Source organism: Myxocyprinus asiaticus, chromosome 16 (genome assembly GCF_019703515.2).
Source record: "Myxocyprinus asiaticus isolate MX2 ecotype Aquarium Trade chromosome 16, UBuf_Myxa_2, whole genome shotgun sequence".
Taxonomy (NCBI): domain Eukaryota; kingdom Metazoa; phylum Chordata; class Actinopteri; order Cypriniformes; family Catostomidae; genus Myxocyprinus; species Myxocyprinus asiaticus.
In genome coordinates this window covers 30,937,059-30,961,966 of record NC_059359.1, presented here as the reverse complement: position 1 = coordinate 30,961,966, position 24,908 = coordinate 30,937,059, and the positions used below count along the sequence as shown (strand labels likewise).

General features: G+C 37.0%; 2 protein-coding genes across 3 annotated transcripts in view; both read left to right on the top strand.

Moving 5' to 3' along the window:
• The window catches only part of LOC127454336 (neurobeachin-like protein 2), a 108,613-nt gene extending 83,705 nt beyond the window's left edge, over nucleotides 1-24,908 (top strand). For both annotated transcript variants that reach the window (XM_051721461.1, XM_051721462.1), the window contains exons 33-54: nucleotides 15-139; nucleotides 513-621; nucleotides 4,525-4,685; nucleotides 4,929-5,062; nucleotides 5,194-5,301; nucleotides 5,650-5,745; nucleotides 5,870-5,994; nucleotides 6,268-6,408; nucleotides 7,898-8,028; nucleotides 8,149-8,258; nucleotides 8,468-8,585; nucleotides 9,565-9,662; nucleotides 10,520-10,633; nucleotides 10,846-10,932; nucleotides 11,128-11,237; nucleotides 16,212-16,384; nucleotides 17,122-17,216; nucleotides 17,335-17,451; nucleotides 17,732-17,893; nucleotides 18,076-18,224; nucleotides 18,396-18,531; nucleotides 22,140-24,908. In XM_051721461.1, coding sequence (XP_051577421.1) covers nucleotides 15-139; nucleotides 513-621; nucleotides 4,525-4,685; nucleotides 4,929-5,062; nucleotides 5,194-5,301; nucleotides 5,650-5,745; nucleotides 5,870-5,994; nucleotides 6,268-6,408; nucleotides 7,898-8,028; nucleotides 8,149-8,258; nucleotides 8,468-8,585; nucleotides 9,565-9,662; nucleotides 10,520-10,633; nucleotides 10,846-10,932; nucleotides 11,128-11,237; nucleotides 16,212-16,384; nucleotides 17,122-17,216; nucleotides 17,335-17,451; nucleotides 17,732-17,893; nucleotides 18,076-18,224; nucleotides 18,396-18,531; nucleotides 22,140-22,247 — 2,707 coding nt within the window. In that variant the 3' untranslated portion in view covers nucleotides 22,248-24,908. The remainder of the gene's footprint in view (nucleotides 1-14; nucleotides 140-512; nucleotides 622-4,524; nucleotides 4,686-4,928; nucleotides 5,063-5,193; nucleotides 5,302-5,649; nucleotides 5,746-5,869; nucleotides 5,995-6,267; nucleotides 6,409-7,897; nucleotides 8,029-8,148; nucleotides 8,259-8,467; nucleotides 8,586-9,564; nucleotides 9,663-10,519; nucleotides 10,634-10,845; nucleotides 10,933-11,127; nucleotides 11,238-16,211; nucleotides 16,385-17,121; nucleotides 17,217-17,334; nucleotides 17,452-17,731; nucleotides 17,894-18,075; nucleotides 18,225-18,395; nucleotides 18,532-22,139) is intronic.
• Nucleotides 13,596-16,205, top strand: LOC127454352 (uncharacterized). The gene is made up of 2 exons (XM_051721491.1): nucleotides 13,596-14,137; nucleotides 14,482-16,205. Exons 1-2 carry the CDS (start codon nucleotides 13,799-13,801, stop codon nucleotides 15,082-15,084), a joined length of 942 nt encoding a protein of 313 aa, XP_051577451.1. The 5' UTR covers nucleotides 13,596-13,798; the 3' UTR covers nucleotides 15,085-16,205.

The following is a 24,908-nucleotide window of genomic DNA, read 5'->3' as shown; positions in this document are numbered from 1 at the left end:
TGTTTGTGTTTCAGGGTTCAGCCAGAGGTGAAATGGAAACTATCGAGTGCAGAGACGTACTCTAAGATGCGTCTGAAGCTGGTGCCCAACTACAACTTTGATTCCCACACTGAGGCCAGTGCACTAAGAGATAACATGGGTGCGTATTTCTGGGAAGCATTTTGAAGCCTGAATCACACACTAACAGCTCTCACCATTGTGCCCTTGAGCAAGGCACTTAACCCCAGGTTGATTCAGGGGGATTGTTCCTGTAATAAAAGTACTTTAAGATGATTTAGTTAAAACATCAGTTAAAAAACTACTTACTCATAACAATAATAGTTAGTAATAGATCTCAGAATGACAAAAAAGCATACATGAAAAGCATTTTGCTAAGGACATGCTTTTTTTTTTTCCTTTTGCTTTTTTTTGACCAAATACTTTTCAGTATTATTCTTGTCCACTTGATCATGGCACTCACAGTCTTTGTTCTTTCAATGTTAATCTTTTTATGCTGCCGATTTTTTTGGCAGGAGCTGACAGCCCCCGAAGCTCGACAGAGCTTCCCCTCGCTGTTGCCAAGGAAGCCAAAGTTAGTGACATGGAGGACGACAAGCTAGAGGATGAGGACTTTCTTGACCAGTGAGTATCCTACTTCAAAACTGAACACAAACATTTCATTTGTTTGAAGTAAATAAGTTATTTCACCTACAAAATATTAAAGGTGCAGCAAAAAAAGGTTTTACACTCAAGGAAATGAATAGTTAAGTCAAGTCGTTTTTATTTGTATAGCGCTTTTCACAACACACATCGTTTCAAAGCAGCTTTACAGAAAATCATGCATTAACAGAAAATGAAACTGTAATATCTATAAAGTTTTAGAGTCATTATTGTGTAGTTTGATTAATTATGATTGTAAATTATGTAAAAAAAAAAATTATTCAATAATAATTGTATTTAGAACCCCAGTGAGCAAGCTTAAGTCGACTTTGGCAAGGAACACAAAACTTCATAAGATGTTGGTTAATGGAGAAAAATAACCTTGGGAGAAACCAGGCTCACTGTGGGGGCCAGTTCCCCTCTGGCTAAACAGCATGAATATAATGCCAATATTAGTAATTTATGTGCAGTGCAGGTCATGGTTTAAAATTAGTAAACTAAGTAAGTGTTAAGGGCCAGTGTTTAAATAAAGATTTTGTAAGAACTGTAAGATTAATGACTAATATCTCTGAATTTCAGCCTGGATTAACTGCAGAAGTTCACATAGATGCATTGTCCTTTGTTAGTTGGCCGATGAAGGCTTTTGTTGGCAAATAATTGAAAGTACGTATTCCATTTTAAGAGTGTAGTCCATCATTAGACCAAGGTGATGCAGGCAGAGATCAGTGAGGTGCATCGCAGTTCAACCAACAAGTAATTTCAGTGAGGTCCATCCTAAGTCCAAGGTTCAAGCAGTGGCATATGAAGTATCCCATGTCCATCGTAATAGACCGAAGTGATGTCTGGCTGGCACCAGCTGCGTTTAGTCGTCATCACTCAGAGACACGTAGCAGTGGAGTCCGACACCAAGCAGGAATGGAGGCGGATCTGGCCGGCTCTGGGAATCTCAGGATATGAATCCCGAGGTTGAGACAGGGAAACAAACAGAATAATATTAGCATGGATGCCATTCAATTTTTTGCAGAGTTATAGAGTATGATAAATGTTTCTGGTTCCGGCAGACCTAACTAAAGCAGCCTAATTGTGAGTTGATGGATAAATTAGGTGTACGCCTGGCTAAATAGATGAGTCTTTAGTCTAGACTTAAACTGAGTGAGTGTATCTGCGTCCCGAACAGTGTTAGGAAGACTATTCCATAGTTTAGGAGCCAAATAGGAAAATTATCTACCTCCTTTTGTGGATTTTGATATTCTAGGAACTATTAACAGGCCAGAATTATGCGATTGTAATGAACGTGGTGGAATATATCATGGTAGAAGGTCACTTAAGTACTGTGGAGCTAGACCATTCAAAGCTTTGTACGTAATTAACAAAAACATTTAATTAATAAGAAATTTAACAGGTAGCCAAAGTAACAATGATAAAATGAGGCTAATATGATCATATTTATTGATTCTAGTGAGCACTCCACTGCATTTGGACCAATTTAAGTTGATTTATTGAACTTGCAGGACATCCTCCCAATAATGCATTACAATAATCTAGTCTTGAGGTCATGAATGCATTAATTAGTTTTTCGGCATCAGCAACAGAGAGCATGTGTCGTAATTTAGCAATGTTTCTGAGGTGGAAGAATACTGTTCTACATTGGAATTGTGATTTTCAAAGGACAGATTGGTATCAGATATAACACCTAAGTTCTTCACTGTAGAATATGATGTAACAGTACATCCATCAAGAGTCAAATTATATTTTAGTGGCTTATTTTTAGAGGTTTTTGGTCCAATAATTAGTACCTCTGTTTGTCGTTACTGAGTAGAAGGACATTTCTGGCCATCCAATCTTTGATTTCATTGATACACTCTGCTAATTTGGAGAATTGTGAAATTTCATTGGGTTCCGAAGAAATATAAAGTTGGGTATCGCCGGCATAACAGTGGAAACTTATTCCACGATTCCTGATAATATCTCCCAGTTGGAAGCATATATAAGGAGAAAAGCAGAGGCACTAAAACTGATCCCTGTGGCACTCCATCCTTAACATTTGTTTGATTTGAAAATTCCTCGTTTACACTGAGAAAGTGGTAGCGGTCTGCTAAATAGGACCTAAACCATGCTAATGCAAGTCCACAAATGCCAACATAATTCTCAAGCCTATTCAAGAGAATGTCGTGATCTATGTTGTCGAAGGTAGCGCTAAGATCTAAAAGCACTAGAAGAGAAATGCAGCCGCAATCAGATGATAAGAGCAAGTCATTTGTAACTCTGATATGTGCATTCTCTGTACTGTGATGGGGCCTAAATCCTGACTGAAATTGTTCATATATACTATTTCTCTGTAGAAATTAACATAGTTGGAAGGACACTACCTTTTCTAGTATTTTCTACATAAAGAGATTTGAAATCAGTCTATAACTAGCCAATTTTCCAAGATCAAGCTGTGGCTTCTTAATAAGTGGTTTGATAACTACAATTTTAAAGTTTCTTGGGATATGTCCGAAGGATATTGAGGAGTTAATAATATTAAGAAGAGGTTCTGAGGGAGCCTGGGTAGCTCAGCGAGTATTGACTCCAGGGAGTGCCGTGTGACTCCAGCCAGGTCTCCTAAGCGACCAAATTGGCCGGTTGCTAGGGAGGGTAGAGTCACATGGGGCAACCTCCTCGTGGTCGCTATAATGTGGTTCGCTCTTGGTGGGGCACGTGGTGAGTTGTGCATGGATGCCGCGGTGGATGGCGTGAAGCCTCCACACGCGCTATGTCTCCGCGGTAACACGCTCAACAAGCCACGTGATAAGATGCGCAGGTTGACGTCTCAGACACGGAGGCAACTGAGATTTGTCCTCCACCACCCGGATTGAGGCGAGTCACTTCGCCACCATGAGAACTTAGAGCGCATTGGGAATTGGGCATTCCAAATTGGGGAGAAAAAGGGGAGAAAATAAAAAAAAAAAGGGGGGGAAAAGAAGAGGTTCTGAGATTACAGGGAATACCTCTTTTAAGAGCTTGGTTGGTATTGGATCTAAAACACATGTTGTGGCTTTTGATGTTTCGTTAAGTTTTGTTAGCTCTTCATGACCTATGACAACGAAGGATTGAAGTTGCTTTTGAGGAAAATTATGAGAGACTGTTTTCTGAGGTACTGTGACAGATGATTGCATAATTCCAATTTTATTTAAGTCATTACTATTGTGCTGCGACAGAATATCTGGTTCAGTCGAGGCTTAATTATATAGTTAGTATTTATGTTAGGGTTATCTTGATGAATAGAAATCAATTGATTATTAACAATAATAATAATAAACTGTAAGTGGTGAATAGCTTGAAACTCCAAAAATATAAGACGCATATTTTTCTTCAATCAAAGCTTTATTTATACAAAATTATAGTTTTGACTGGCCAACCGTTCTACTGCAAACTTAAAAACATAGAAAAAATGGTGATGTGAAAACATGAAACAGCCACCTAAGTATGTGCATATAGCCTACTGTTTAAATGTCATTATAAAAATACACTTAAGAAATGGGAGTATTGGTATTTTCCTCTAAATATATTTACAGTAACAGACCTTTTTTTTTTTTTTTTATTATGTCGAATAATAACACTTTGTGAATACAGTTATTAACACACCTCTACACTGGTGACAGTGAGATTTCTGGTAAATTTACCTGCATGCTCTCCCAGAAGGAACTGACGTGGTTGTCATGTGGATGATGCAGTGAGATCGGCTGATCAGCAGTGCTTGTTGTCATGTTGTTCTTTAAGACTCTATCAAGGTTTAAGCAGTAAATCTAATGTTCATCTATAGATTTCAGTGAGAATAGTTGTGGTGGGCCAAAATGACTTTTGTGTGAATGTGTCTTAATCAGGGTGTGATTGTGTGTGCAGGGTGGAGGAAGGCGAAGAGGAGAGTCAGAAAGAGAAGCTGGTGCTCTCAGAGGAGTGTGAGCTCATCACTATTGTTGCTGTGGTACCAGGTCGTCTAGAGGTCACAACACACCACCTGTATTTCTATGATGGCAACAGTGAAAAAGAGGAGACAGAGGAAGGTGAGTGTTAAAGCAGAGTGGCAACTTTCACCCAATATGATGTGACATTTGTCATCATATTTTGTTATTCAGCTTCAGAAGTTGTAACATTGTCAAGGTGAATATTGTGCCATGTTAACTACAGGTACATATTTTTTTTTTCATTTATAAGTCTCCATAATTCTTATTGAATTAATGTGTGTATAGGATGTGGTATGATTTACGATTGTGACAAATGTTTGCTCTGGACTGCCTGTCCTGCAGGTATAGGGTTTGATTTCAAGAGGCCATTGTCACAGCTCAGGGAAGTCCATCTGAGGCGCTACAACCTGCGGAGATCAGCACTCGAGCTGTTCTTCATCGACCAGGCACACTACTTCATCAACTTCAGGAAGGGGGTGAGCTAGACTGATTCAAACTGATGTTAGAGAATCTACCATTCTCCACACTTAAAGGAGAAGTGTGTAATTTCTGAAGTCTTAGTACATGTGTTTAAAGTATATGTGTGTTTTTGGGGCTTCTCCCATAGGTGCGGAACAAGGTCTACTCCAGGATCCTGGGTCTCAGACCACCCAACCTCTTCTACTTTGGATCTCGCTCTCCTCAGGAGCTCCTAAAAGCCTCCAACCTCACTCACGTACGTCAGATAGGAAAGGAAGCACATACATAGCCCAGTATTTTCAACTGTTTTGCTGAGTTAAAGAGAAAACCTTCAAAAATATAACAAGTCATGGCCTTTTGGTTAGCGTCTACTCCAGACACATAGTAACTTGGTACTCATACGGGAGATGCTGGTTTAAATTCGGCCTGTGTTGTGTGTTGATCCCATTTCATCTCTCTCTCTCTCTCTCTCTCTCTCTCTCTTTCTCCATGATTTTTCAGTCCCCTCTCTACTGTCTCTATCAATAAAATTTTTATAAAATCCAAAAAAAAAAAAATCTGAATCATGTGTTTTTGCATGTGTTGATTTGTGTTTCTATTGCAGAGATGGGTTTGCAGAGAGATCTCCAATTTCGAATATCTGATGCAACTAAACACCATTGCTGGTCGCACGTACAATGATTTATCCCAGTACCCAGTGGTAAGTTAACACAGAGCTAGTTTTTCATTGTGGTTGACAGGGGATTATTGTATGGGTCCTATTTTCTCTCTTTGTATATTTATGGCCCATAAATTTACAGATTTATATGTCTGTGTGTTTTCAGTTCCCTTGGGTGTTGCGTGACTACAAATCTCAGGAACTGGATCTGGATGACCCAGAAGTCTTCAGAGATCTGTCCAAACCCATTGGTGTTGTCAACTCTCGCCATGCACAGAACGTCAGGGAGAAGTGAGACCGTGTTGACCAGTTCTTTTTGCAGAATACATGTTTCAGATTATGTTAAACTGTTAAATATATTTGGGTGAACTATCCCTTCAAAACAAAATCACAGAATTATTACAGATGGGGGATATTGACAAATCTGATATCAACATGATTTACTACTTCATTTTATAATTGTAATTTATAGTTTATAAGAGTCAGATCTTTAATGAATGAAATAATGTTATGTAGAATGTTGTGTCTTTCATCTGAATGGTGAATGTGTTTTTGTTTGATCAGGTTTGAGAGTTTTGAAGACCCCACAGGCACTATTGATAAGTTCCACTATGGCACACACTACTCTAATGCAGCCGGTGTCATGCACTACATGATCCGCACCGAGCCCTTCACCTCATTACATATACAGCTCCAGAGTGGCAAGTAAGACTCAAACGTACACACACCACAAACTAATATTATATCTGGATTGTATGAATTTGTAACTTTTTAGAAAGCATAATAAAAATACTTTTTTAAACTTAAAAAAAAATTCTTTTAATTTTAGTTCATTAATGTATAAATTATTTTGTCACTCTAGACATATAAAACTACATAGTTCATAGGCTTCCAAAGCAACAAATTGGCCTGATTGCTAGGGTGGGTAGAGTCATGTGGATTACATTCCTCCTAGTCACTATAAGATGGTTCTTGCTCTCGGTGGGGCACGTGGCGAGTTATGCGTGGTGCCGCGGTGAATAGTGTGAGCCTCCACACACGCTAGGTCTCCGCTGTAAAGCCATGTGATAAGATGTGCGGGTTCAGAAGCGGAGGAAACTGAGATTCGTCCTCCGCCACCTGGATCAAGGCGAGTCACTGCACCACCACGAGGAATCAGAGCATATTGGGAACTGGGCATGCCAAACTGGGGAGAAAAGGGGATAAAATCCACAACAACAACAAAAATAAATGATTGCAAGGTAAAAATAATTATAAAATAGCAAGTAGGCATGGATGAATCCTTCACAATAAGACCAGTAACATGCATCAATTAAATGAATAGGGTCAAATTTGATTTCATGCCTTTTTACTATAAATTGTCCTCCTTACCCAGTAGGTGGCGATATGCATAAAGAATGTGAATCACCTGTTATTTAATGTCTGACCACTGGGATGTATGTTGGGGGGGGGTGGGGCATATATTGATAAAAGTTGATTCGGTGTTTTCATGTTGTTTGTGTTAATTAAAATTTTGGAATCAATAAAAAATTTTAATGACAAAAAGGATGCAAATCGCCAAAAACAAAAGAAGAAGAATGTGAAAGTGGAGATCAATAGATAAAAAATTACATAAATACATTTTGAATTAAGCAGGGTAAAATCTAGCAAACTATACTTTGTGTTATATAACCCTGGCATTAATAAAAAAAAAATAAAAAAAAAAGTCAACCTGTGATGGGGTTTCTAATACAGTTTACAGAGGGAGTGACAGGACATTTGGCATCTTTCTCATTTGTTGTAATCCACCACTCTTCTTCTTTTTTTTTTAAACTTTAAGCAAGTTGTGTAAATGTTATAGTGGATATTTTATTTTGCTTTTGGAGCAAATGGGAATGCAAAAATAATATTTGCTCTGGACTCCAATGCTCTATAAAAATTTACCCCGATTTAGTTTGTCCATGGCTCAAATATGGAAATGTGAAATAGGTCTATATTGTAAAGAAAATGGCATGTTTGTTTGCGTCTCTTTTTGATTTGAACGCAATCTGTGCCACAAGTGTATGCAACACAATGTAAATGCATTGGTGTATAATTATGGATTAACCACTAGGTTGCAGTGTTGTATACCTGATTGTTTTTAAACAGTAATGTACAGTACATTTTCAGGAGTAAGTCTGTTGGGCTACTCTTATGTGTGTGATTGTGTGTGTAGGTTTGATTGTGCTGATAGGCAGTTTCATTCAGTGGCAGCAGCGTGGCAGGCCCGCATGGAGAGTCCAGCAGATGTGAAGGAGCTTATCCCAGAGTTCTTCTATTTCCCCGAGTTCCTGCAGAACATGAACGGTCAGTATGTCTCTATGAAGCTTTTCTAAGATTTCAAGCTTTTCTCAATGAAAACCATGCTGCCGCTGAAATATGTTTAGTGCATTGTTGACTATGTGATGCGTGTGTGTGTGTGTGCAGGGTTTGATCTGGGCTGCCTGCAGATGAATCAGGAGAAGGTGAACGATGTGTTGCTTCCACCCTGGGCATCTTCACGTGAAGATTTCATCAGAAAACACCGCAAAGCCTTGGTATTGGAATACACACAATGCACAATTACTGTACAATGTAATAAAGTACTGTTCAGTGTTTCCTGCAGGATTATGTTTTTCATTCATTCATAATTGGTCTTATCATACTAAACAGAACAATACTGTTTTTGGTAACATATTTTGAGTTGTTTTTTTTATCTACATCTGACACTCTCTCCTAATGTATATATGTGTATGTGTGTTTAAAGGAGAGTGAATATGTGTCGGCTCACCTGCACGAGTGGATAGATCTGATATTTGGTTATAAGCAGCGAGGACCAGAGGCAGTGGAGGCTCTCAATGTTTTCTACTACTGCACCTATGAGGGTGAGAACGCTGACCTCTTTACTGAGACACTTAAAGAGCACCTATTATGGTTTTTCAAATGTCCTTTCATGTAGTGTGTTATATAGCTGTTTGTGAATGTAAAAAAGTCTGCAAAGTTTCAAAAATCAAAGTGCACGACAAATGGAGTTATTGACTCCCAATAGAAAGAACCGATTCTGAACACCTGAAACGAGTCGTTAGTAATTCCAGACTTACTTCCTGTACTAACCTACGTAATTTGGTAACGAAAAACCCGCCTCTGGTCTTCATTGGCTGAAGACATCATCATGAACAGCTTTGACCTTCCCTCAAACACTACACTAAGCGGTAGACCAATCACAACAGACTGGGACATCTGACCAATCAGAGCAGAGTAGGCTCTCTGAAAGGAGGAGTTTAGAATGAATCCTTTAGAACGGATCATTGAAGGAGTCGTTTTTGACACTGGGAAAAAATGGTAATGCTGCAATTTAAAGTGTTTTTTGACCTTGGATGCATGTAAATCTATTGTATGAGACCTTTAAAACAAAATAAGTCATGTTTAAAAACCATAATAGGTGCTCTTTAAAGTTGAAATAAGTGTGTTATTTTCTCAATATTAAATGTTTTTCTCCTATCCCAGTTTAATATGCAGAGGTTGATTCCTCCAGAAATTGCTATCAAAACATTGCTCTATTTATTTGACCATCCTGACCAGTCCAAAATAGCAACATTGGTTCATCACATAGCATTTGAGTCTGACGTGGGCTATCTGTACCAACCAATGGAAGATGGAGAGAATGTTCAGGAAAGCCTGTTTGAAAACAGTCATTATTATAGCAGTTCCATTTGCTGACACTAGTGGCACAGAGATTATACACTTCACCTGTATCATACCAAAAATGAAACTTCCTATATTTTTGAACATTCTTAAAGTAATATTGGTTTTAATATGTTCCTGCATGGAGAACATGACTGAATGTTGCATCTTGACTCTCAGGTGCAGTGGATCTGGACGCCATAGCTAATGAGACAGAGCGGAAGGCCCTGGAGGGCATCATCAGCAACTTTGGCCAGACGCCCTGTCAGCTTCTTAAGGTGGGATCTCAAATATATCCCTTAAGGGATAGTTCACCCAAAAATGAAAATTCCCTCATCATTTACTCACCCTCATGCCATCCCAGATATGTATGACTTTCTTTCTTCTGCAGAACACAAATGAAGATTTTTAGAAAAATATCTCAGCTCTGTAGGTCCATAAAATGCAAGTGAATGGTGACCAGAAGTTTGAATCTTCAAAAATTACATAAAGGCTGAATAAAAGTAATCCATGAGACTCAGGTGGTTAAATCCATATCTTCTGAAGCAATATGAGAAGCGGGATGAGAAGCTGATCAATATTTAAATCCTTTTTCACCATAAATCTCCACTTTCACTTTCACATTCTTCTTTTGTTTTTTGGCATTCTTCGTGTGCCACCTACTGGTTGGGGCTGGTCAAAGGTGGAGATTTATAGAAACAAAGGACTTAAATATTGAGCTGTTTCTCACCCACAAATATCATATTGCTTCAGAAGACATGGATTTAACCACTGGAGTCTTATGGATTACTTTTATGCTGCCTTTATGTACTTTTTTAAGATTCAAAGTTCTGGTCACCATTCACTTGCATTGTATGGACCTACATTGCTAAAATATTCTTATAAAAATCTTTGTTTGTGTTCTGCATAAAAAAGAAAGTCAAACTCATCTGGGATGGCATGAGGGTGAGTAAATGAGAGAATTTTCATTTTTGGGTGAACTCTCCCTTTAATCAGCATCAACATCCTTTTACTTGAGCTTCTAATATATGTCTCCTCTTAGAGTGGAAGCTGTTTTTGTGTACCTGTGATGTTGCAATGCATTGCAGGTAATATGGCACAACTGAATTAAAACCTCTGTCTCTGTATGGTTCAGGAGCCCCACCCTTCCCGTATGTCAGCAGAGAACGCATTCAGACGGCAGGCCCGTCTCGACATACTGCCCCCCAACCTTTTTGATCAACTTAATAAACTCAGATCTTTCATGGAGGTGAGGTTTTCTTTTCTTTTTTTTTTACCAACTCCCTGAACTGTTTTGGTTTTCTTACCATTATTAGAACTAAATCAAGTTTGTTTAGAAATGCAGCTTTGTGAGGACTGTGTACTTTTAGTTTTATTCTAATTATGATGCTATCATATGCAAACATTGTGTGTTGTGATGGTTTTTGATGGTGTTATTTGTATCTGGATTGATTGGTGAAGGTGGTGTGTGATGGTCTGCCGTTAGTGCAAGCCGTGGTTCCCAGAAATCAAACCCGCTCATTTATCACCCCAGGCTCTGATATACTGGTAAGAAAGAGAGGTTATTTTGCTGTTAAGTTTGATTTTACATTCAACACATATAACTCAATTTTGGATAGGATCGAAACCAGAGTCACATAGACAGAACATTGTTTGCATGTTGCAGAACAGATGCATGCATCTAAATTTAATTTAATAAATGGACTTCATGACCTAAGACCTTTTGTCCTTTTTCTAATGAAGGTTACAGTGAGTGCTAATGGAATGATAGGCACTCATAGCTGGCTGCCATACGACAAGAGCATAGTTAATTACTTCACCTTTACCAGAGACCCCACTGTGAGCAATCTAAAGTAAGTAACACTATAACAGTTAATTTTCTTACTAAGTATATTTTTATTGTTTTCCGTTAAAAATATCAACAACAAAAAATGTGTACGTTTTATGCTTTAAACAAGAAAAAACAATTTGCTCCATTGGGAAATTGTTTTTTCTTGTGAAGCATAAGCCTCACAAAATATTTTTAGATTTACCCAGTATCCAGACCTAATCTTGATTTAAGGATGTTTAAATTTGTTTACTGGAAAACAACAAAACACTATTTGCCATACACAAATACATTGTATAAACACAAATTGTATAACCATGCAAAGAGACCTTTATGTCAGTGATGTCATATTGTTTTGAAGGCAAGAGGTTTTGATTAGGCAGAATGTTGTTTTATGGTGACAACATGGGTCCATGGATAAACAATTAAAGATTTTATAGCAACATATAAACAGCAGTCCTTCAACATTCAGCTCTGATGGTTTGGCTGTTTTATTCTCTGAATGTTTTTCAGTAAAATCGAGTTCTTTATAGTTACAGCTAGTTTGTTGCCAAGCCTTTCTTGTTTTTATGAGTTGTCTGCTAACATGTGGTAAATCTGATGCTTAAACAAAATATGGATCTATTTCAAATGTTCTTCTATTTCTTGATTATTATTATTTATTCATATTTTTTTGCTTGACAAGTTCTTATTGTTGGTTGGATGTAAACTGTCAAGAAATGTCACCCCCAAATTACAAATCTCATTCTAATTACTGTAATGTGAAAAAAATCTAATTTTGTTACTATAATGTGAAAAAATAATCATTCTCATTACTTTAATGTGAAAAAGTTTTTTACCTGTTTCGTTAATCCGAAAAAATCTCATTCTCATTACTGCAATGCAAAAACAAATAATCTCATTCTCATTACTACAATGCAAAAAATAATCTCATTCTCATTACTGCAATGCAAAAAAAAAATCAAATTCTCTTTACTACAATGCAAAAAAAAAATCTCATTCTCATTACTACAATGCAAAAAAAAAAAATTCTCTTTACTACAATGCAAAAAAAAATCTCATTCTCATTACTACATGCACAAAAAAATCTCATTCTCATTACTACAATGCAAAAAAAAAAATTCTCTTTACTACAATGCAAAAAAAAATCTCATTCTCATTACTGCAATGCAAAAAAAAATCTCATTCTCATTACTACATGCACAAAAAAATCTCATTCTCATTACTACAATGCAAAAAAAAAAATTCTCTTTACTACAATGCAAAAAAAAATCTCATTCTCATTACTACATGCACAAAAAAATCTCATTCTCATTACTACAATGCAAAAAAAAAAATTCTCTTTACTACAATGCAAAAAAAAAATCTCATTCTCATTACTGCAATGCAAAAAAAAATCAAATTCTCTTTACTACAATGCAAAAAAAAAATCTCATTTTCATTACTGCAATGCAAAAAAAAATCTAATTCTCATTACTACATGCACAAAAAAATCTCATTCTCATTACTACAATGCAAAAAAAAAAATTCTCTTTACTACAATGCAAAAAAAAATCTCATTCTCATTACTACATGCACAAAAAAATCTCATTCTCATTACTACAATGCAAAAAAAAAAATTCTCATTACTGCAATGCAAAAAAAATAATCTCATTCTCATTACTACAATGCAAAAAAAAATCTCATTCTCATTACTACAATGCAAAAAAAATCTCATTCTCATTACTACAAAGCAAAAAAAATAATCTCATTCTCATTACTACAGTGCAAAAAAAAATCTAATTCTCATTACTGCAAAGCAAAAAAAAAATCTCATTTTCATTACTACAATGCAAAAAAAATCTCATTCTCATTACTGCAATGCAAAAAACAAATCTCATTCTCATTACTGCAATGCAAAACAAAATCTCATTCTCATTACTGCAAAGCAAAAAACAAAATCTCATTCTCATTACTGCAATGCAACAAAAAAAATCTCATTCTCATTACTACAGTGCAAAGAAAATCTCATTCTCATTACTGCAAAGCAAAAAAAAAAAATTCTCTTTACTTCAATGCAAAAAAAAATCTAATTCTCATTACTACATGCACAAAAAAATCTCATTCTCATTACTACAATGCAAAAAAAAAATTCTCTTTACTACAATGCAAAAAAAATCTCATTCTCATTACTACATGCACAAAAAATCTCATTCTCATTACTGCAAAGCAAAAAACAAAATCTCATTCTCATTACTGCAATGCAACAAAAAAATCTCATTCTCATTACTGCAAAGCAAAAAAAAAAAATTCTCTTTACTACAATGCAAAAAAAAATCTAATTCTCATTACTACATGCACAAAAAATCTCATTCTCATTACTACAATGCAAAAAAAAATTCTCATTACTACATGCACAAAAAAATCTCATTCTCATTACTGCAATGCAAAAAAAAATCAAATTCTCTTTACTACAATGCAAAAAAAAAATCTCATTTTCATTACTGCAATGCAAAAAAAAATCTAATTCTCATTACTGCAATGCAAAAAAAATAATCTCATTCTCATTACTACAATGCAAAAAAAAATCTCATTCTCATTACTACAATGCAAAAAAAATCTCATTCTCATTACTACAAAGCAAAAAAAATAATCTCATTCTCATTACTACAATGCAAAAAAAAATCTAATTCTCATTACTGCAAAGCAAAAAAAAATCTCATTTTCATTACTACAATGCAAAAAAAATCTCATTCTCATTACTGCAATGCAAAAAACAAATCTCATTCTCATTACTGCAATGCAAAACAAAATCTCATTCTCATTACTGCAAAGCAAAAAACAAAATCTCATTCTCATTACTGCAATGCAACAAAAAAAATCTCATTCTCATTACTACAGTGCAAAGAAAATCTCATTCTCATTACTGCAAAGCAAAAAAAAAAATTCTCTTTACTTCAATGCAAAAAAAAATCTAATTCTCATTACTACATGCACAAAAAAATCTCATTCTCATTACTACAATGCAAAAAAAAAAAATTCTCTTTACTACAATGCAAAAAAAAATCTCATTCTCATTACTACATGCACAAAAAAATCTCATTCTCATTACTGCAAAGCAAAAAACAAAATCTCATTCTCATTACTGCAATGCAACAAAAAAAATCTCATTCTCATTACTGCAAAGCAAAAAAAAAAAAATTCTCTTTACTACAATGCAAAAAAAAATCTAATTCTCATTACTACATGCACAAAAAAATCTCATTCTCATTACTACAATGCAAAAAAAAAATTCTCTTTACTACAATGCAAAAAAAAATCTAATTCTCATTACTACAATGCAAAAAAAATCTAATTCTCATTACTGCAAAGCAAAAAAAAAATCTCATTCTCATTACTGCAATGCAAAGTTACTACAATGCAAAAAAAAATCTCATTCTCATTACTACAAAGCAAAAAAAAAATCTCTTCTCATTACTGCAATGCAAAAAAAAATCTCATTCTCATTACTACAAAGCAAAAAAAAAAAATCTCATTCTCATTACTACAATGCAAAAATAATCTCATTCTCATTACTGCAATGCAAAAAAAAATCTCATTCTCATTACTGCAATGCAAAAAAAAATCTCATTCTCATTACTGCAAAGCAAAAAAAAAAATTTCATTCTCATAACTGCAATGCAAAAAAAAAAAACAATTTCATTCTCATTACTGCAATGCAAAAAAAAAAACAATTTCATTCTCATAACTGCAATGCAAAAAAAAAAAACAATTTCATTCTCATTACTGCAATGCAAAAAAAAAAAATCTCATTCTCATTACTGCAATGCAAAAAAAATCTAATTCTCATTACTACAATGCAAAAAAAAAAAATTATCTTTACTACAATGTAAAAAAAAAATCTCATTCTCATTACTACAATGCAAAAAAAAAAAAAAAATCTCATTAAGTAAGGTGAAGTAATTAACTATGCTCTTGTCGTATGGCAGCCAGCTATGAGTGCCTATCATTCCATTAGCACTCACTGTAACCTTCATTAGAAAAATCTCATGAAAATTGTATACGTGTTACTGTAATGCAAAAAATATAAAAAAATACTCATTAATTTAATGTAATAAAACAGTTTCAAACTCATTACTGTAATGCAAAAATTCAAATTATCATTACTTATAGGTTCTTTTTAGGGTATAACTTTATTTAAAAAGACACCACAACCAAGTAACAGAGAACCTTTCAATTGTAAAAAAAAAAAATTTTTTTGTTGTATCTTGTATTTTCTTTATAATTTTTATGTAAAGCACTTTGAATTGCCATCGTGTATGAAATGTGCTATGTAAATAAACTTGCCTTGCCTACTAAAGAGAAAAATCTCATTCTCATTACTGTAATTTTTTTATATCCTTCTCATTACAGTAATGGAAAAAAAAATAATTCTCATTACTTTAATGTGAAAAAGTTTTATTCACGTTACTGTAATGCAAAAAAATCTCATTCTTGTTACTGTAATGTGAAAAAAACTAATTCTTATTACTTTAATGTGAAAACGTTTAATACGCGTCATTGCAATGCGAAAAAGTCTAATTCTCATTAATGTAATGCTGAAAAAAACTAATTTTAATTACTTAAATGCACGAAAATTGGATACTCGTTACTATAATGCAAAGAAATTCTCATTCTCATTAATGTAATGCAAAAAAAACTAATTCTCAATACTCGTTACATTTAATGCGAAAAAATTTCATTTTCATTATTGTAATATGAAAAAATCTCTCTTGTTACTGTAATGCGAAAAAATTATATAATTTAAATTATAAGGTACAATTGTAAATATACATGTAGTGTATTTGTTGTACTGAAATTAATTTATGCTGATTTCATATTTAAAAAATAATTGTGTCCGAATAGGATCATTTTAATTTCTATATTACAGTAATCAAATGATTATTTCAGATGTTCTCTCATTGTTTTTAATGTCAAGTCCTGATCATTGTTACTAACTATTTGTTTGATCTGTTTTTAGGACCCAGCGGTTCCTCAGCGGGCCATTCTCCCCAGGGGTGGACATCGGGTCCCAGGTGCTGGTAGTGTCCAATGACGGGCGTCTGCTGTTCAGCGGGGGGCACTGGGACTGCAGCCTGAGGGTCACTATGTTAGGCAAGGCCAAGCTGGTGGGCAGAATCTGTCGTCACAAAGGTGAGAGTAGTCTGTCCGACAAAGATGTACTGAAATAGATTTACAGAGCCAAGAGGCAGCTGCAGGAATATGAATGAGCTTGTGGTTTGAGGGAGTGTTGACAGAGTTGAGCTAAATCCTAAATAACATGAGCTGCTCTCAAAAAAAAGCAGAGATGTTTATTGAATCGATTGTTGCTAAAATTAAAGCAACATTGGTATTGACAGACAGTTCTTTCAGCAAGGGAAAATATCAGGCTTTCTGAAAATGCTGCCAATTAACAGCTCCTACATAATTTTAACTCTGGAAGATGCATGGATGCAGAATGCATGGGTTCCCACGGTCATGGAAAACATGGAAATATCAGGGAATTTTAAATTGTGATTTCCAGGCCTGGAAGTCAAGGCACCTAATGAAGTCTTGACCAGTCATTCAATTTTAAAATTATACTGCACAACAAAGACAGAACGCAGTGACTACACATTTTGTCAAAACTGACCAAAAACCTTTTGAGCCATTTTTCTCAGTTTCAGTGTTGACATTGTTACTGCGTACCGGGTTTGTTGGGCAGTATTGTTTATGTACATCTTTCTAGCTTAATTGAGTGTAATCTTTAAAAAAAATAATCCCAAGTGGATTTATGGTAATCCAAATCATTGAAATTCATTGATCGGAAAGGTTTGTGAACCCGGTATATTGCATATTATTATAAATCAATGTCATGAAGGCTAATTAATATGCATTTCTTTGTCTCACAGATGTGGTGACATGCCTGGATTTGGACCTCTGTGGTATCTACCTAATCTCTGGCTCCCGGGACACCACCTGCATGGTGTGGCAGGTCCTACAACAGGTTTGTTCCAAGTCTTCAAGTTCAGACTTAATACTTCAATAACATTGATTCTATGTGATTGTTATACAGTATATCTAGCGATTTAATCAGAATATATTGTTTTTTCTTTTACCTGTAGGGTGGTTTCTCTAGTGGTCTTTCTCCACGGCCAGTGCAGGTGCTCAGTGGACATGATCATGAGGTCACATGTGTTGCCATCAGCACTGAGTTGGACATTGCAATCTCAGGGTCAAAGGTCAGTCTAAGTCAGAATTAACCAACCTCTTTTTAAACTTCCGGTAGGCTGATTAGTTTAATTTTATTGCACTGCCATCAAAGTTTTCTTTTCCCATTTCTTTACTTTTTTACTTGTTTTTTTTTCTTTCTCTCTCTTTTGAAAGAGAGCAGATGATTTCATCTAAAGCTATTTACAGTACACTTATTACAGTGACAATCCCCTTACAGCAACCTGATGTTAAGTGCTCGAGGGCACAATGGTTATGGACCATGGCTTGAAAGGTCTTTCTCTCATTCAGGATGGCACAGTAATTGTGCATAGTGTGCATCGTGGGCAGTACCTGCGGACGCTGCGGCCGCCCTGTGAGAGCTGCATTCCTGCCCCTGTGGCAAAGCTGGAGGTCGGCATGGAAGGGCACATAGTGGCACAGACTGTTATGGAGGGACGCTCTGCTGGAAAGGTGGTGATTGACTCACTTTCTACTGGCTAAGTGAAAGAAAACAATTGATTTTTTAAATTAGCGTTAGATTATTCTAAATGTTACTGTGAATCATCTCATGAAATACTTAATTATTCAGTAGGAAAAATCCTACTTAACACAAACTGCTGTCAGTTAGTGTATATATGATTTACTTTCTGTAGGAGAAATATGCACTGCATGTGTATTCCGTGAATGGCACTCTGCTAGCATCTGTGACCCTGGACGAGAAGGTTTCAGCATTGCATCTGGTGCCTGACTACCTCATTGTGGGCACACAACAAGGGAACCTCCATATTCGAGACTTACACAGGTAAATACACCTATAACAGTATTGCAATGCACTGTAGATATGCAGAAGCTCAGCTTAAAATGGCCTGCATGATCATTCTGTATTCTTTGTTTTATCCTGCATCATCATAGTAAATCTTTAGCAGCTGTGTTCATGTTGACTACTCATTCCAAAGTCTTTCTTTGTGTGTAGCTTAAACCCGGCTGTGGTGCCCTTGCCCCTGAAGGTCCCTGTGCGCTGTGTGTCTGTCACTAAAGAGAGCAGTCATATTCTGGTGGGTCTGGAGGATGGGAAACTCATTGTGGTAGGAGCAGGAAAGCCAGAGGAGGTGAGTGTTTTAGAGTGTTGCTACCTTTGGAGGCTGTAGGAATGCCAGGAGAGGACTGGCCATAGGGAGAACAGGGACTTTTCCTGGTGGGCCGGCTGCAAAATGGGGCTGAACTTTTGGGCCGGTTTTATTTCAAATTCAGGGCCAATTTCTCTTCCCAGTCCTCCCCTGAGGAAGGCTATCAAAGCATGTCCGAATCCAATGTTTGAATCACATCCTGACTACTGAGATGCCTTAATCTGGTCAGTTATTGAAGGCAACATAGATCTAGGCTTCACTGACTTTGCTAACCCAAACTTCTGTGTGCGTTTTGTGTGGTTGGTGGAAATGATAAATGTGCCGTCTAATGAAGTGGGTGAAAGTTTATAAATGTGTCATATTTTATTTTTCCAGCGTATGACTCCATTTCTAGTGAAAAATAAGCATTGAGTTACTAAATATGTGCTTGGTTGTGTCTAAAGCTCACTTGAATTTGTTTTAGACCATTAGACATGACGTTATGGTGCTTTGCAAGGTTGTCCAAAATGAGCGACTTTATGAGGTGCCTTCATATGCAAACCGCTGTCTGAGGTCATTAGCCGCTTTTCCACTATCAGGCCAGTGCGAGCCGGGGCTATCAACTGGTCAGCCAGGGCCAATAGCCTCGGACCTTGAGCCGCGAGACCAAAATCGATCTGCATTGCCACCATCGAGCCAACAGCCCCACAGCGTTGCCCTAAAACCTGCCCTTATTTCGCCACCCGGGTGCCAACATCACACCCTGCCCATTTCACAAGCAAGAGGGAAACTCAAGCTGAGGTATCAGAGTTTGGAGACTAGCTAGCCCTCGAAATGAAGAAGGATTTGTACTGTGCCCACAGTTTCTTTTTAATTTTTCCAGAATCTGTACAGTTGTGCACTTGATACACAACTTGGAAAGTTCGGCAACAATATACTTATTTATGTCTTCGTTTCGGCAGACACCATCTATCAGATGTTACACATTTTCCTCAGCCCAAATATTCAGAAGAGCCCTGATTTCGTCTACTGATGATTCTCGATTCTCCGTTGATCTGTTGAGGTAAGCTGGTAGCTAGATATGAAAAATTGGGAAATGAGTATCTTGGTGCTGAAACCTGCGACCTGACTCCACGAAACTCTGCCTTTGGCATTGACCCTGCCTCAATCCCCAGTCGGCCTTCTTTGGCCCAAGGGTAATCAGATGGAAAGGGCGCTTGGCTGTTGGCCCCGAGGAAGCCTCGAGGAGACACGATGAAGTCCTGGAAGTGACAGTGGTAATGCAGCTGGCCCTGGCACACACTTGCATGCCCTCATTTGGCTCAGTAGTGGAAACGCAGCTATTGACTGACTGGGCAGCAGGGCCTTAGCTAATGGGGTGAAAGGTGGTAACAATTCTTGGGGCCCACAGGTCCAGAGGGCCTACAATAAATTTTAAACTGTATTTTGTTGGCAAGAAAGGGGCCCAGACCAATATTCAGTCAGGGATCCCAGAATTCCTTGCTACAGCCCTTAGCAGTGAGGCAGCAAGGTAGCTGCCTTGGCTTTCAGATGCACTAAGGGTCTGTGTGTTCTTGCGTGTGGAGGAAGAACAGTTTTTACTGATTCCAAATGTATGCTGCTCACAAAAAGAACGTCAAATGAAACTCTCATCTAAATATGTGAGGTAAATTTGTGTTATAAACTATCTTAATAAATGTTGATTAGACATAACTTGCATGTCTAAGGTGTGTTAATCTTTAAAACATTTTACGAACTGTTAAATTTTAAGTGATCATCTGAGTGCAATGTTTTGACAGATTGAACTGTGGTGCTCATGTGGTCAACGAGAGTTCAAATCTAGCTTGTTTCCCCCTCTTGTCCCTATCCTATAAAGAAATGTGTCAAAAAGGCCAAACAAATTAATCATCACTTCCCCTTGTTGAAAATGTCACACATTGTTATATTTAATTTTTAATGACAGAGCGCAACAGAATACAGGGGTTTTATAAACGTTTCTCAAAGTTGAATTTGAGAATTGTGAATGGTGTGAATGGCTCCTAAATCTACCACAGTTTGCCAGATTAGAAAACTTTACAGCAAAATGGATTGCTGTGGACATTGGGCCAGTGATAAAGGTGCGGTCACATTTGCATTTGCTTGGTGAAATTCCGCGAGCAAAGAAGGCGTAGGCAGGTTAGAGGTTGAGCGAGTGTGAAACCCAGAAAACTAATTGCCAAGCAGCCTCTTTTTAATGCTGCACTTTGTTTTGGGAGAGTGAAGTTAAAAAGAAACTCGTCACTAAAATGACATCCTTGTCCACTGTTAACATTCAGTGTAGCTGTGAACAAAGCACCGACCACACAGAGGTCACTGCCAAACCAAGCAACTTCCTATTTGTCTCTGCGGCGAATTCAAAGTACCACACTTTAACTCTACGTGAAATCCGCTAGGGAAAATTCTTCAGGCGCAGTCACAATTACCTTTGCAAGGTGAAATTCTGTGAGCGGAAAAGGCGTGGGGTGGATTAGCAAAAAACGAATTGTCAAGCAGCCTCTTTTTAATGCTGCTTTTTCTGTGAAACTGAAGAAAAGAAACTCACTACTAAATGTATACTTTTATCCATTGTGGATATTCAGTGTAGCTGTGTATGAAGCACCGCCCACACAGAGGTCACTGCCAAACCAAGCAACTTCCTGTTGGTCAACACGGCAAATTAACTTGTCAAAGTTAACCAAACTTGAACACCACGCGAAATCCACAAGGGAAACTTCTTCGCTACCGGAAGTCCATCATGTGAAATTCATGAATGCGTGGATTCCCATTGAGATGACTGTATTTCGCCCGTGCGAAAGTAAATGTGACCGCTCTTTTATGTTCAGTGATCTGGAAATAAAACAAACAATAAATTGATTTCTACAGCCACTTTTTGTGTCATGTCGATTCATAACATAACTCATCTTCCAAAATAATGCATTGAATTAGGGTGCTTTCACACTAGCACTTTTGGTGCACACCCGGGTTCGAATGATGTCAAACTTCGGTTCGTTTGGATGATGCTAACGCTGTTTTCCGAACTTTGGTGCACATCTGACGATCCGCACCCGAGTCCACTTGAAAAGGTGGTCTGGGTTATGGTTCATGTGAACTCTGGCACAGTTTGCTGTTGATATGAACGCAATTGTACCAAATCCCAGAAGTGAACTGCTTGTGATGATGTATAATTTGTCTTTTAAGGCTCCCAATTGCAATTATTATGGTAGAATGCATTCATCATACCTGCTTGTGTCCAAATAAATCACCTTCAGAAAGCAGCTCACATTCTTTACATCTCTTACAATGCATCTGCGGACTAACATTAATCACATCATTGCACATACAATGCCTCTGTGGATGCACATTCGATGTATCCGACAAACATAAATGTTGTTCTTTGCATGTAAAGTTTTACATGGGGGGGAGGAATCAAACTCTGGTTCGGTCCAAGCAATCGAACCAAGTGTGAAATCACCCTTATAGTCTATGAAGTATATTCATTTGGGGGCTTTTTCAGCAAATTTTTAAATTATTTGTTTAATTATATCCAATAATTTTAATAAATTCACCTACTTTAAAAATCTTTCTTTATTCAGGTGCGGTCAGGGCAGTTTTCTCGTCGACTGTGGCGCTCCACGCGCAGAATCTCCCAGGTGTCCTCAGGAGAGACAGAGTACAACCCTGTTGAACCTTCTGGGAAATGAGTGTAGCACTCACTCTCCACATGCCTTCAGCAAAACCTTTACCTGCAGAAGAGATGCGAGTCACCGTCACTGGTCCTGCAGGACCGTTCATCCAGGAATGGACAGAGATGTTGTAAAACAGAGAGCTTGGGAACAAGAGAGCATATAGGGAATATGAGTTAAGAACACCCAAACGTACACTTTTTTTCTACAAAGAAGAGATAAAAACATTCTTCTTTAAAATGCAACGATTTATACTGCTTTTAACAAACAAACATTCCAAAGATTTTTGATTATTTGAATCAGACAGTCACTTGCAAACTCTTGGTGAGTGTTGATAGCCTGTCATCAGTCTTGACTAAAGTTGTAGGGCTAAACTTGAACTTTTTTAAAGCAGTATGTTCTGTCATGTGAATCACAGACCGCCTTCTCGCTGGCTGGAACCCAAGGCACTGTAGCTCAGAGTGATGGACTGATCTCTGTCACTGAGTGACAAAACTTCATCACCTGAGTCGTTTTAGAGTATATTCAATCTTCCTGTGCTGATTTTTGCTTTGCTTTACAACACTGGTACTTTGTCTGACACTTGAAAACGTTCTTATATTGACCAATGCTGTCTATAAAGCTAGAAATTTCTGCAGGACGGGCGTCAACATTTTAGCTGTGTGTATGTATGTGGTTGTGGGTTTGTGTAGCATGTGTCTTTTGTGTGGTTACTTTCAAATGCCTTGTGTAACGCAATTATATGGTGCCTAAATTGGAACAAGCTCTTTTAAAGGAATAATTCACCCAAAAATGAAAATTCTGTCATTATTTACTCACCATCATGTCATTTTAAACCTGTATTCTGATTTTTCTCTGTGGATCACAAAAGGTGAATTTTAAAGAATCTTCGCACTGCTCTTTGCATACAATGACACTTCATAGTAATCACATCTGTCAAGCTCAAAAAGGGCAAGAAAATCACCATACATTTTTTTCCATATGATTTTGCATGCTATAAGTCTTCTGAAATCATACAGATTACTTCAATGGGGTTTTTTGTCCTCTGTGGAGCTTTGCAGACGTAGTCACTGTGAAGTTTTGCTGTATGGAAAGAGCTTGCATACAGATTCTTCAGAAATATCATCTTTTGTGTTCCATTGAAAATTACCATACATGTTTTGAATGACATGAGGGCGAACAAATAATGACAACATTTTCCTTTTTGGGTAAACTATCCCTTGAGCTATTGTATAATGATGCGCTTTGAGCCCTGCTTAAGACTTGAGCCTTGATTCAGTATCTGTGGTGCCTTTAAAAATACATAAACAATGTAAATTCATACATGATTAAAAAACATAATTTCCTGTTACTAATCACTGGGTTTAGTCCTGCTAATGAAAACTATTTACTCCATATTGGCACACCTCTTTGTCTCTCCTGCACTTTGTAAATCTTTAATATCCTGTTATACTGTATGTTACATAAAGGAAGTGCCTTTCTTGTCAATGCACTGAAGGGTTCACACCAACATTCCCACAATCAGAAAAATCCTTTTAACCATTTGTCTCTCCCAAGACCATGAGTACATTTGTTTGTTTTTCCATTGTAGGGCAGCGCTTCCTATCACAAGGGTGGAGATTGAACATGGTATAGAAAAAAAAAACAAGCCTTGGTGTCTGCTTTTGTCTTCTTTTCAAATCATGGTCATGATACATGGTTTGGCACTTCTTGTACATTTTACCCATCTTTTAGCTCTCTTAAACTCCTTTAAAGTGCCTCAAACTACTGTGTCCTTCATTTTAATCATGAAACTATTTATACTATGTGAAACATAGACCAGCTAGTCTTAATTGTCCTGTGAATGTGTCTATTGGCTGGGGGCCACAATTCTGTCTATCTTACCATTGGAATTTGTCAAAAATTTTTTTTTTCTCTTGATGCACTGAATGCTTTGAAGGATGTGCTGTGTGAGTGTGTCTGTGAGACACATGGGTATTCGGTCCTACTGCGCGAGTGAGAGGAGAGGACACATTTTATTGGCTTCTTTGGGATAGTTCCATTAAATTTGCTGCTCTGCGCTGGATGGCAAAAGTCAGCAGAAAAAAAGGGAAGCACCAAGCCCAGCACCTACTGTATACAATGTATAATACCACTGTACTTTGTATTACTGCACTAGGATCACGCATTGTTCAAACACTGCCACTTGAAAACCTATTAATATATGTTTGTGTAGCTTCAAGGGGGAGATTCTTGAAAACATTGCATTATTTTTCACTGTATTCCCTGTAAACCCTCGCTACACATGCATAAACCCTTACAGGCTGTTTTTTTTGTGTTGTTTTCTTTTTTGCCGTATGGTTTTGAAAATCAAATGATGATCATTTTTTATTTGTGTTGGGAAATTGAAGCCATAAGATATTGTTCCTTTTTTCTTTAATGAAATGCTTACAACTCAATCACTCTGTGAGTCTTATAAGCAGGAACTGTGATGTTGTCAAGCAGATTGGATTACGTTGTACCAACATCAAAGCCTAATTTCAGTTCAAACAAATGTCAGCTTTAAAAGAGATGTAAACAGCCATTCTCTGTTGAACTCAGACTTGGGATTCGACTTGTTTTCTGGCCTTCATATTTGTGTGAGTGATGTTGTTGTGTGCATGTATGCAGTTTCTTTTAATTAAATATATTTAGTCTGTA